The sequence below is a fragment of the Bidens hawaiensis genome, unplaced genomic scaffold, assembly GCF_021521415.1.
Source record: "Bidens hawaiensis isolate Kalapana, Puna unplaced genomic scaffold, B.hawaiensis_p1.1 tig00023984_1, whole genome shotgun sequence".
In the NCBI taxonomy this organism is placed as follows: Eukaryota; Viridiplantae; Streptophyta; class Magnoliopsida; order Asterales; family Asteraceae; genus Bidens; species Bidens hawaiensis.
In genome coordinates this window covers 43,657-55,730 of record NW_027493768.1, presented here as the reverse complement: position 1 = coordinate 55,730, position 12,074 = coordinate 43,657, and the positions used below count along the sequence as shown (strand labels likewise).

The window sequence follows — 12,074 nt, the reverse complement described above, 5'->3', positions numbered from 1 at the left end:
ATTTGATTTGTAGTACCCGGATTGAAGAACGAAGATGGTCCAGTATAGAAATCAAATCGTGCTGATAACGTGAAAAGAAATTTTGATATTATTGAAGTAGAGAGAACAACTACATGGATCATATATGTATTTATATATCTAACAAACATAACTACCAAATATAACTACCATATTGTATATCTGATTTTATAACAACTTTATCTTTATTTAGAACTTAGATAAATAATAAGGCGTGTTGTTATTTTATGCGAAATAAGAAAACATTATTGTTGTCAAGTTTGCATTTAACAATAATAAATATAATTTTAGTTTGAAATTATAAGTGTGTTTTGTTAATTCTAGCATACATTCTTGTGGTGTCCTGTACAGCCATTTTATAGCATAACACTAATGTAATGAGTAGACAAATCTGGGAACATGCATGCTCTTACTTCTATTATTGAACACAAAAAATAAACTTGTTTCTTAAGGAAAGAACAATTTTATAAAATTATTTTGTTTTTTTCTTAGGTTATTACTTTCCTAATTAGGTCAACCCGACCCAACCAGTACTAAAAAGGATACATAACTTGATATGTCAACTAATTATCACTAATAACCTAATGTTGTTCTTACTTGAAAATGAAGTTATAAAGCAGAATATACAAGGAAAAGAGACGCAAAATCATATTCAGAATTCGCATACTTAAAATACAAAGAAAACAAGCCACAGAAACAAGTGGACCATCAAACTTACAATCCCAGCTTCTCAAAAGCAAAAAAGATCGACAATCAATCACTAGACTGGGCCCATCTGCACACTGTTGCCGTGTTGCGGGACAGGGTCGGCCCACAGTTTAAAACAGGGATTGACCGATGACCCAGCCCGACCCAGGAATCACAACACAGACAAACAAGAACTAGATGGTCATACAGATGCATGCTGATACTACTTTTTTTATGCTTTTTTTATAATATCAGAAAAAAGTCTGCTTACAAATAAAAGATTTGACAACAATTTGGCCATTTTATACCACAAAATCCTGCTGCATGAGTCATAACATACACGTTCACAAGTGATTATGAACCTACTAAAGAAAACAAAACGAGTGTTCAGCAAAGCATGCAGAATATGTACTGCAAAGTGGCACCCTGCACAAAACAAAACAAAAATAAAACAAAATTGCAAGACAGAGGTATGCAAATGGAAGCAATAAGAATTAGGAAGATATTAGTCCAGGGGTTATAAATTAACTTTTAGAGTCAACGGTTTATAATATATGAATTATTTTATAGTTATTTATCGAATCCAATTGTAAGGTTTCTTACCTGAATTGCTTTTTTATAAAAATTCAACCCATTTACTTATACATGGGTGTTTTTTTTTAACATCAAAGGCCCGGACACCCGAGCTGACACTGACAAATGGATCGCGGGCCCGGAGAACAAAACGTGGTGACCCAGCCCGCCCACCTAGGAGGAAACCCACAACTAGAAAAAACCTCTGGTTCAATTGCTCAAGGTGAGAATTGCACCCAGTCAACCCACAATCTTCATAAGAAAAGTCATGGTGCTACCGCGGGACCAATTGGCCCTTTGGTCATTTAAATATGGGTTGAGTTTTAGATTTTAACTTAAACAAGTCATACGGGTCAAGTTTAAAACTTCCGTTAAAAAAGTATATAGTAAACAGGTTAACAGACACCAAACACTATATACTATTTTATAGTGTTATTCAAAAAAGTTTTAACATGCAATTCAATTTACTAAAACACATTTTATACTATTTGATCTGATTATTTGGATAGATTTTATAAAAGAGCCAAGCTCGAGACCAGCTTGTTAAACTTACGAGAGCTTGAGCTCGGCTTGTGTGTAGCTTTTCAAACTCAGCTTGTCTATTTTTTATTAGCTTAATGATACATTATTATAACAACATTTTTTATGTTTAAAATTATAGTTTTTGTATATTTATAACTATAATTTTCCTTTTATCAAAATTTTATAAATAATTATTATTATTTAAATGCATAATTACCATATCAAAATTTTAAATAAATAATAGGCTCGTGTGCCTATTTGAGCTTCATAAGTGAAGCTCAGACTCAATTATTAAACGAGCTTATTCTTAGGCTTGGACTCGAGCTCGCTTAACCCAATATCAATTCGAGCTTTTAGCAAGTCGATCCCGAGTAGCTCACGAGCAACTTGTGTCATTTGCATCCTTAATTTTATAATCATATTTAATACATTAGCTAATAGCTACTACTACAATTATTTTTCAAATGTAGACAACAAACTTGGCTCCTTTTGAAACATATTAGATATTACTTATTTGCCATTCGGAAAATATATAGATATATATTACCTACTTCAATTTTTCAACCTTAAACCGGATTCGGCCGATTACCCAACTCGCCCATGTTACCACCACTAGCAAATATCGTAAACTTATTGAGCAATGAGTTGCATTTAATGTTGTTATCATTTAGTTAAGTACTAAGCAAGAAGACGAGAGTAAACATACTGATTATACCTAAGAATCAGGTGACATATCATCATCATCGCCGTCACCATCATCTTGGGGCTTTAGAGGCCCCTTTAGAGAACCTTTATCCTCGCCAAGAAGCTCACGCGTTGCTTTTTCTAAAAACTCCTGCGCAGCCGTCTTTACAGAAGTTTTATTAGATGAAAGATACTTCCTTCTTTTACTCGCATTTCCCTCTGCACGCGCTCGATTTGTCCCCTCACGCCTACTAATGTCCCTCATGTTCTTCCTTTGATCTGTCAAATCATGCAAATTATAATTTGTTAAAACTATTAAACACGTCACAAAAGTGCAAAGCATGGTTTAAGGATAACAGATGTTAGAGGTTAGTTACCAGGGGTAAGATCGGGCAATGAATGCTCAATGAACCGTGTTGCTGCTTGGTAGTTTAAGGTAGTTGATGGCCGCAAGGGTTCTGCATATAAAGAAACATAAGACATGCTTCCAAACACTCCCTAAAATTGATATTCCAATTTAAATATCACTTTTAAAATACAAATTCAAACACCCCCTAAGACTGACTATCCAATTTAAGAACTATCTCAGGCAGCTTATTATGATTTTAAATAGTCAGTATTCCTTGTTAAGCTAAATCTCTTTCAAAACGCGCATCCAAACACCCCCACAGATGGATAAACTTACCTTTATTCAAACTAATGCACTTATCCAGCTTATCCTGGTACAGCTGTAATCTCTCCTGCATTACCAACAACTCCAACATTAACCAAAAAAAAAAAAACACTACGGGTGCAAACGAGCCAAGACTTATTGAGGCCGGGCCTCAAATAAAGCTCGTTTATTTCTCGAGACTTACTTGTATGGAAAGATTGTTGAACCTTAATAAGCCTAGTGTATTTTAAAGTTTGAACCCTTTTAAACTTGTATGTATTAGCATTAATTTCAGTATGCAACTATGCATAGCCGAGCTTAGACTCGATAAGTTTTCTATCAAAATATATAAAAAAAAATAAAAATGTATATAAAGAAGTAAGTAATAAATAACAATTAAGCCGAGCTCATTTTTCTTGATATATATAAAAGTAAAAATGTATATAAATAATAAACAAGCCGAAGTCAAGCTTGAAAATCGAGTCAGAAGCCGATTTAGAAAAAGAGCTCGTAACAAGCTGAACTCGGCTCGTAAGACTCGGGTCGGGTCGGGTCGGTTTGTCTAATTAAAAAGGATGAAAAGAAAGCGTACAATTTCGGATCTGACAGGGTGGTCATCTGGATCAACACCATTGCAACGCAGCCTCACTTCAAAACAAATTAATTAATTAATTAATATAAAAGAAACAATGAAGTCCTCGTAGATTAGTAACAAGAAGAATACATGCGAATAGTGTGGTGGTGGCCTTAGCGAGTAAGAGTAGGGTTTGAGCACGCTCGACAGGGTTCAATTCGGAGAGCGTGTCCTGGTCGCAAAGGGGCAACAACTGGGCGAACTGAGTTTCAAACTCTTTGAAGTTGGCTGAGGTTCTATTCACCGATTCCATTACTGACTCTGGAACTACTGATGATGATGATGATGATGCCATGCTGCTGGTTTGGTTTCTGCTGCCAAAGCAACAAACAAAGTGTAGCCGCTAAATTCAGGAGCAATGAGGAGGAGGAGGAGGAGGAGGAGGAGCTAGGTATTTTTTTTTGTCACGTCTCTAATTATGTCATTAGCCTACAATTAATCAAATATTTTTTTGAATGCCTACGTTATGGATGCCAATGAAACCCGAAACCCGATATAAATGGGATGGGTAATATTCGATCCGTTAGGGTTTGGGACGGGTTTGCGATTAGTTTTGAAATTTTTCGTGGGTTTGGGACGGGTTTGGGATTTGCAATATACCCGATAACATTAACCTATTTACCTGATTATATACCCGATGTACCCGACATAACTTTTTTTATGTTTATATATAGTATACTTGAAATATTTTAAATATATATTATCTGTTGAAACTTGTTATAGCAATTATTTGAGACATTTTATTTTATGGTAATCATTATTTGTAATCGATTAGTTATATTTTGTCAAAATTTGATAGAAACCTGATGGGTTTTGGGCTGGGTATACCCAATGAGTATTTTGACAAAACCCGATTGGAAACCCGATGGGTAAACCCAAAACCGACGGGTAATTACCCGATTAAAACCCGACGGGTTTGGGACAAACTTTCATAATCGGGTATGGGTTTGGAATGGCTAAACCCGACCCATTGTCATCCCTAGCCTAGGTATGTACGGGTGACTCAATGGCAAAAGGCTACTGCTAACTGGCCCAATCAAATCGTACAGAGCCCTTAAGCACCCCCAAGTTATCTCTAGTTTTGAGGAAAACCCACCCGCCAGAAGACCCACCGGTGGTGAAAATCAAACACCCTCGGGATCGAATTGAAGATCACCCCAGTCATGTATCCAAAAGTGTTGGGAGTGGGGATTGAACTTGAGTGAATTAAATATCTTATTATTAAGAGTTAATGTCCATTTTCATCCCTGTGGTTTGCTACTTTCGCCACTTCAGTCCAAAGTTTGAAATTTTGTCAATTTAGTCCTTATAGTTTTAAACATTAGCCAATTACGTCCTCTCGTCTAACGGCATCCAACTATGCCGTTAGTTTAAGGGGTATTTTTGTCTTTCTCCTGTTTATGTTTAGTTAATGGTTAGTTTTGTCCCTGTGGTTTGATACTTTTGCTACTTTAGTCCAAAGTTTTAAAATTTTCCAATTTTATGTTTAATTTATTCAGTTTTTTTTTGTCTATAGCCCTTAAGAGCATAATCCAAGCCCAAAACCATCGAGCATCGACCAAAACAAGTTTACGTTTACTCTGTCAATAACAATAATCATACCCCCCTCGTATTTAGTTTCTAGACATTTGCTAAACTTCCCCCATGGTGGAATTCATTGGTAAAGTGGTCAAAGTAATTCCCTAAAACCGTACTATCCCGATAAAACTAAAATTGTTTCTTTGGTTAACGCATAATAGTTACGGTTTAGAGATTAACATATTATAGCAAACATCTTGGTCGAAATCACATCAGGAGGTCGAATATCCCGCATTTTCATGTTTGCTCAAGAAATCGATACACTAGATCGCATGTGTGTTCTTCAAATCGTAGTGTTGTTCTTGAATTCTTCATATCGACTAAAATTCTAGGGGTGAATTCGACGACTTCAAGAACAATACCACGATTTGAAGAACACACATGCGATTTAGTGCATCGATTTCTTGAGCAAACATGGAAATGCGGGATATTCGACCTCCTGATGCTGATTTCGACCCAGATGTTTGCTACGATATGTTAATCTCCAAACCCTAACTATTATGCATTAATCAGAGAAACGATTTTAGTTTTTTCGGTATAGTTCAGTTTTGGGGAATTACCCTGACTTTACCAATAAATTCCATCATGGACTAAAGTAGCAAAAAAAAAAAAAAAAACTGAATAAATTAAACATAAAATTGAAAAATTTTCAAACTTTGGACTCAAGTAGCAAAAGTATCAAACCACAGGGACGAAACTGACCGTTAACTAAACATAAACAAGAGAAAGACAAAAATACCCCTTAAACTAACGACACAGTTGGATGCTGTTAGACAAGAGGACGTAATTAGCTAATATTTAAAACTATAAGGACTAAATTGACAAAATTTCAAACTTTGGACTGAAGTGGCGAAAGTAGCAAACCACAAGGACGAAAATAGCTATTAACTCTATTATTAATCTTCTGAATATGAATACGGGCTAGGCTATTTTTTGTTTAGGGCATGCTTAAAAAGTCGTGTTTTAGAAGTTAACTCAGCTTTAAAATTAGTATTCTAAACTTTCTGGGGTTACGAAACGCTATTTATGGAACTTAGTAATACTGGATATCGCCAACATCGGGCTGGATTGGTCAACATCGACCTTGGAATCGGTCAACTCGGAGCCACCTATATGTATCATTTTAATTTATTTTAATATTTACATATTTTAATATGAATATTAACAAATTTATGATATTTAACACACACACATACATACATATATAATTTTCTAAAAATTAAGTTTATTATAAATTACCATAAATGAGTACTCCCAACTCAACAGTTAACCAATCTAAGAGCATCTAGTGACTTCTGCAACCTTGATAAATAGTAAAAAAAAATGGAAAAACGCCATGTCACATCATTTCCATATAGGTGGAAGTGGTTTTAAGTTTTAACTAACCACGATCAATGAATCGTGTACTAGTTTTAACTAGCCACGTGTATTGTAGTGGTTTTAAGTAACCATATAGAAATCAAATAAAGATAAAATGAATTAAAATAAAGTTTGTGAGGTGCAATCATTTCATTGGACATGAAATTAATTAAATAGCCATCCTCATTCCTCGTCATTCGTCCCACCCACCAACCAAAAACGCCTCAAAACCTCCAGAACAAGTGTTCACTGTTCAATGCCCGCTCCATTTGGGTTAAGGTGGCCATGAGAGTAAGCTCATTACAAATGCCTTAGAGGGATAGGTATCCTCTTTAAATTATCTCTCTTTGATATTATCCTCAAATTATTGCCCTCATTTTCTCTTTTCTCATAAACACAAGATAACGTCCTAAATTTCCCTAATTTCCTAAACTTTATCAAATAAACAATATCAATTCACCTCTTTAAAAAAATTGTATAGGAAGTAAAAATTGTTTGATTGGTATAAAAATGTACACAGTGTGGACAAGAAAAGCATAAAAATTGTTTGAGAGTTTCAAAATGAATTGGTTTGGTTGATATACAAATAGAAAATCAACTATTTTTCAGAAAGGTAGTCATTGAAGGCTAAAATTTTTAAAATTTTAGAAGTTGAGACATGGTAGCAAAGCCACCTTTTGCCATCTTTCTCGATCTCGATAGGGTGGGAATAACATTCACCATGATTTCAAAGTAGAACGATCTAATTCAAAAATTTCTCCCTATCCTTTCCCGTTTGACACCCACCACCAGTGGATTCACATTTGAAGCCTTCATCATCCTCTTAGTTTAAAAACAATTTAACTTCAAAAATTTGTTCCCTTTTAAAAAAAAACCTGAAGAAACACTAACCGGACCCCAGGCAGATTACGGATACCTGGGGGTTAGATAGATGTTTCCCACGAGGGTTGGACCCAGAGAAGATGGTTCTTCTGATAACCTGCAAAACAGACACCGTGAGCTTGTCACTGAGAAGGGGGGGGTTCCTCCTTGTGACCACCCTCCGGCGTGAGAATCAGACTAGATTGCTCTTTAAATATAAATGTATATTAAGAGATTGCTAGAGCAGATATCAGGTATAATATGATGATACAAGATAAGATGAGATGGTCATACCATTTGTGGTATTTATAGCCGAAGGTAGGTTTCCAAGGAGGTGTGGCCGGCTGCAACAGTGTTCCTGTTCCACCAACAGTGGCCTACGCACGTGCCCTGCTGGTAGTTGGTGGGTAGGCAGCGGCTGATAGTGACCAGGCCTGCTGTGTACTATTCCTTTTCCACCAACTGCCGGCTACGCACGTGGTATGACAGGAGTTGGTGAGTAGGCAGCGGCTAATAGTGACATACAGTGCAGGAGCATGCTGCTCGCCATACTGTTGTCAATAAGCTGTCGTATCTTTAGTCAGATCTTTTGCCCATACCTCGTCAGGTACAGTACAGAAGATCTTCCCGTATCGTACGGACTGGCTTATTTGGGCGGGAGTATTCCCCCTCCCGCCCTTGTGCGGGATTGTTCCCGGCTTTGCTCATTCCTTCAGGTGACACTGAATGATCGAGAGCTAAGTGCCTTGTGCGTGTAGCCTTGCTGCGCGGGTGGCCTTCCCTAATGGCTTGTATCCGAGGCTGCGGGGACAGGCGGAGTCCTTCACCATTGGGAGGCATTTCCTGCGGGAACAGCTTGCGTACTGCGCGTAAGGACGTCACGTCTCTGAGCATGGTTGGTCCTGCGGATCCAGTTGGTTTCTGCGCAGACGTCCCTGTTCAAGGTGAGTCTTGCGGGTCCAACTGGGCTCTGCTGGGACCTACCTCTTCAAGTCCCCCCAGTCCAATGTTCTTCTCATGCGTGTTTAATAAAGTGAGGTGAACTTTTGGACTTAAGCAAAGGGTTTTGAAAAGGGTTTTTTAAGGTTTTCCATGGGGATTCTTCCCGCGGAAGTCCTTGTCACTTGCAGAAATTCCCGAGTTTCCTGCTTGGTCTTTGGGTATGATGCGGGTAGGTCTGTAACCTCCTCGCAAGTCAGGAGCGTTGAGTCCCACTTGTGTGGATTCTCCGTGAGGTTTTGGTAGTTTTGAACATAGTGATCAATTATGTTAAAACCACCAATTCCATCCGGGAGCTTCAAACAACGTAGTTCTCGACGTTCCCGCTATGCGGGGATGTTATTTCCGTTTCCGCAAGCATTGCCCAGAAGATCCTTCTTGGTTTCAATTCCCAGCGGAGCGTTAGGTATGTGAAGGGTTTTGCCTTAACACTGTACCAGCGCTCGTCTTACGGTTACTTTACTTCCAAGGTATTCTTGGCGTCAATTCCCTGCGGGTGCTAGGTATGTGAAGGGTTTTGCCTTTACACTGTACCCGCACCCGTCTTATAGTTACTTGGTTGCCGAGGTATACTTGGCTTCAATTCCCTGCGGGTGCTAGGTATGTGAAGGGTTTTGCCTTAACACTATACCTGCATCCGTCTTACGGTTACTTGTTTGCCAAGGTTTACTTGGCTTCAATTCCCTGCGGGTGCTAGGTATGTGAAGGGTTTTGCCTTAACACTGTACCCGCATCCGTCTTACGGTTACTTGTTTGCCAAGGTTTACTTGGCTTCAATTCCCTGCGGGTGCTAGGTATGTGAAGGGTTTTGCCTTAACACCGTACCCGCATCCGTCTTACGGTTACTTGTTTGCCAAGGTTTACTTGGCTTCAATTCCCTGCGGGTGCTAGGTATGTGAAGGGTTTTGCCTTTACACTGTACCCGCATCCGTCTTACGGTTACTTGTTTGCCAAGGTTTACTTGGCTTCAATTCCCTGCGGGTGCTAGGTATGTGAAGGGTTTTGCCTTAACACTGTACCCGCATCCGTCTTACGGTTACTTGTTTGCCAAGGTTTACTTGGCTTCAATTCCCTGCGGGTGCTAGGTATGTGAAGGGTTTTGCCTTAACACCGTACCCGCATCCGTCTTACGGTTACTTGTTTGCCAAGGTTTACTTGGCTTCAATTCCCTGCGGGTGCTAGGTATGTGAAGGGTTTTGCCTTTACACTGTACCCGCATCCGTCTTACGGTTACTTGGTTGCCAAGGTAAGGGGTATTTTCCCGCTTACTTTTTAATCTTTTTGAATTTTGAATTTTGAAATTCGAAAGGTTGGTGAAAGGATAAGAACAGTCCAAACATCTGAAACGTCGTGCGACGGTTTCTTCTGACTGTGTCAGGACGAGCAGGAAGTTATGGTGACGTGACAGTACATGGTCATTCCAGACGCTTTTTCAGGCGCGTGGGCGCGATTTATCGGGCGCGTGGCCGCGAAATTAATGGTACGCGTCCTGTCAACAGCTGTTGCCAGCTTGCTTTTTGCCACGTGTCATAGTTTCATTGCACCTTCGATTTCTCTCTCCTCCGCATTAATTTCATCGCATTAATTGCGATTAGTATATAAAGGGGGAGAGGGTTCTTTGTAATCCACACTTTCACTCTTCTCTTCATCTCTTAAGCGATTTCCGGCGAATACTCCCCTTTTCAGGCAAGCATTCTCCCGAAATCGTTTTCTTCTTTCCTTCACAAGATGTCGTCTCGTGATGTTGAATCCACAGCCGATGACAAGAGTACTGCTGGCGAGTGCCAGTGTGCTCTGCCTGGCGATCTGTACCGGTATGTCGTCAGGAAGTTCATGCTCGAGTCTCTCGAGCCTGAGTTTCCTGAACCCCATCATACTGTGTACGATGCCCCCAGAGGCAAGATCGGGGTTTATGCAGCATTCTTTGTTTATGGGAATCTTAGATTCCCATTGACAAAGTTTGTTTACCGTGTCTTGAGAGGCACGGTGTTCATTTGACCGAGTTGCACCCCATGGCGATTGCCAAGATTCGCCACTTCGAGTGGGTGTGCCGGATTTTGGGCGTTGAGCCCTATGTTGACCGGCTGATGACCTTCTATACTTGGAGGTGCATCCAGGGGTGGTATACCCTGACAACCCGAATCAAGGGTTTGAAGATTTGCGCGACCGAGCGCAGTCTTCGCGCGTGGAAGCGAGAGTTCTTTTTTATCTCCGCTCGCGCCATCCCCCTTGCCATGAAGTTCAAGAATGGGCAAGCTCTCCCAAGCCTTCACGCCTCCAACTACCAGGAGGCGGAATGGTTCTCGAAGATATCTCGGGTCCAATCTCCGGTTTACCGGTTTGCGGAGTCCGGGATGGTCATGTTGGGGATGAGCCGGGTGTGGAAGGCGGCGGATGCGCAAAAGATCCCAATCGTCCTCGAATACGGTTCGAACTCTGTTCCTTACGATATGCTTTGTTTCTTTTTATTGATTTTGATTTTCTTCTAACTTTTTTCCTGTTTATTTCAGAGGGGAACAACCTGGAGTCGCTCCTTAACCCGCGGGAGGCTGACGGTCCCGCACGGATGGGTACTCGCGCTCTAGACGAGAACGAGTTGCCCATCCTTGAACAAACTGCGGATCGGTTCGTGGAGGTCTATCCGCAAGGCCATGAGATCCTGAGCGCCAGGCGGCCAGGTAAGGCGCTCTTCAACCCTCGACCCCTCAATGTTGAAACCTCTGCTGTAATTCCTTTAATCGTATGCTCTGATGAGGAATCCGCAGATGGTCCTCCGTTGGTGCGGAAGAAGAAGGCTGCCGGCGGGAAGGGGAAGGAGAAGGCCTCCACTGCCGATCAAGCGCCTCGGTCTGATTCGGAGACCGAGAGCGAAGAGGTGGCGGGGAATCCCGGTGGTGATAAGACCACTGCTCCGGAGGTTGCGACTGTCACCTCCGGAGAGCCCAAGAAGACGACGGTGACCGGCGCAAAGAGGCCGGCTCCATCGGGTTCGTCCCCGCCTCTCCGTACCTTCAGGCTCAAGAAAACCCGTAAGTACAAATTTCCTTTATCTTTAGCTTCATAGTTTGTCGTTAACACTTATCTTCTTTACGCAGGTGTGGATGTTGACGCATTCCAGGGTGGAGCGCAGAGGAGTACCTCCCCGCCAATGACGGTAGGCTTGGTCAGCCTACCTGAGGCGTCGACCCAGGCGCCTGCGCCTGCTTCCGCTGGTTCAGTTGCTCACTCCTTTGAGCCGACTGTTCCAGCTGAGATGACGTCACCGCCGGCTGTGAGTGCGATTTTTACAGCATCCTTCACTGAGCCGGCGGTTACTATTGCTGCGGATTCCGCGGCGGCCACCGCGGCGGCTGCTACCATGCCCCCGCCATCGGCAACGACGGCCGGTCCATCAGGTACGCATGGGGCTTCTCGCCAATCTTTGCCACCTTCCCATCTGCCTGACCTCTTGGATGGATTTCCTTTGGGTTCAGGTGATGGGTTCGGCGGCTATCGGCCTGTTATTGA

General features: G+C 41.1%; 1 protein-coding gene across 3 annotated transcripts; it reads right to left on the bottom strand.

Annotated features, from left to right (window-relative positions):
* Positions 1-867: 867 nt before the first annotated feature.
* Positions 868-4,059, bottom strand: LOC143568374 (uncharacterized). Of its 3 annotated transcripts, none has more exons than XM_077054547.1 (6): positions 3,861-4,059; positions 3,729-3,784; positions 3,170-3,224; positions 2,862-2,942; positions 2,507-2,763; positions 868-1,131 (listed from the first exon to the last, which is right to left on the bottom strand). In XM_077054547.1, exons 1-5 carry the CDS (start codon positions 4,021-4,023, stop codon positions 2,516-2,518), a joined length of 603 nt encoding a protein of 200 aa, XP_076910662.1. In that variant the 5' UTR covers positions 4,024-4,059; the 3' UTR covers positions 868-1,131; positions 2,507-2,515. The 3 variants fall into 3 exon arrangements, with proteins under 3 accessions (XP_076910662.1, XP_076910663.1, XP_076910661.1); XM_077054548.1 differs by having other exon boundaries at positions 2,516-2,763; XM_077054546.1 differs by lacking the exon at positions 868-1,131 and having other exon boundaries at positions 2,085-2,763.
* Between the last annotated feature and the right edge of the window lie 8,015 nt (positions 4,060-12,074).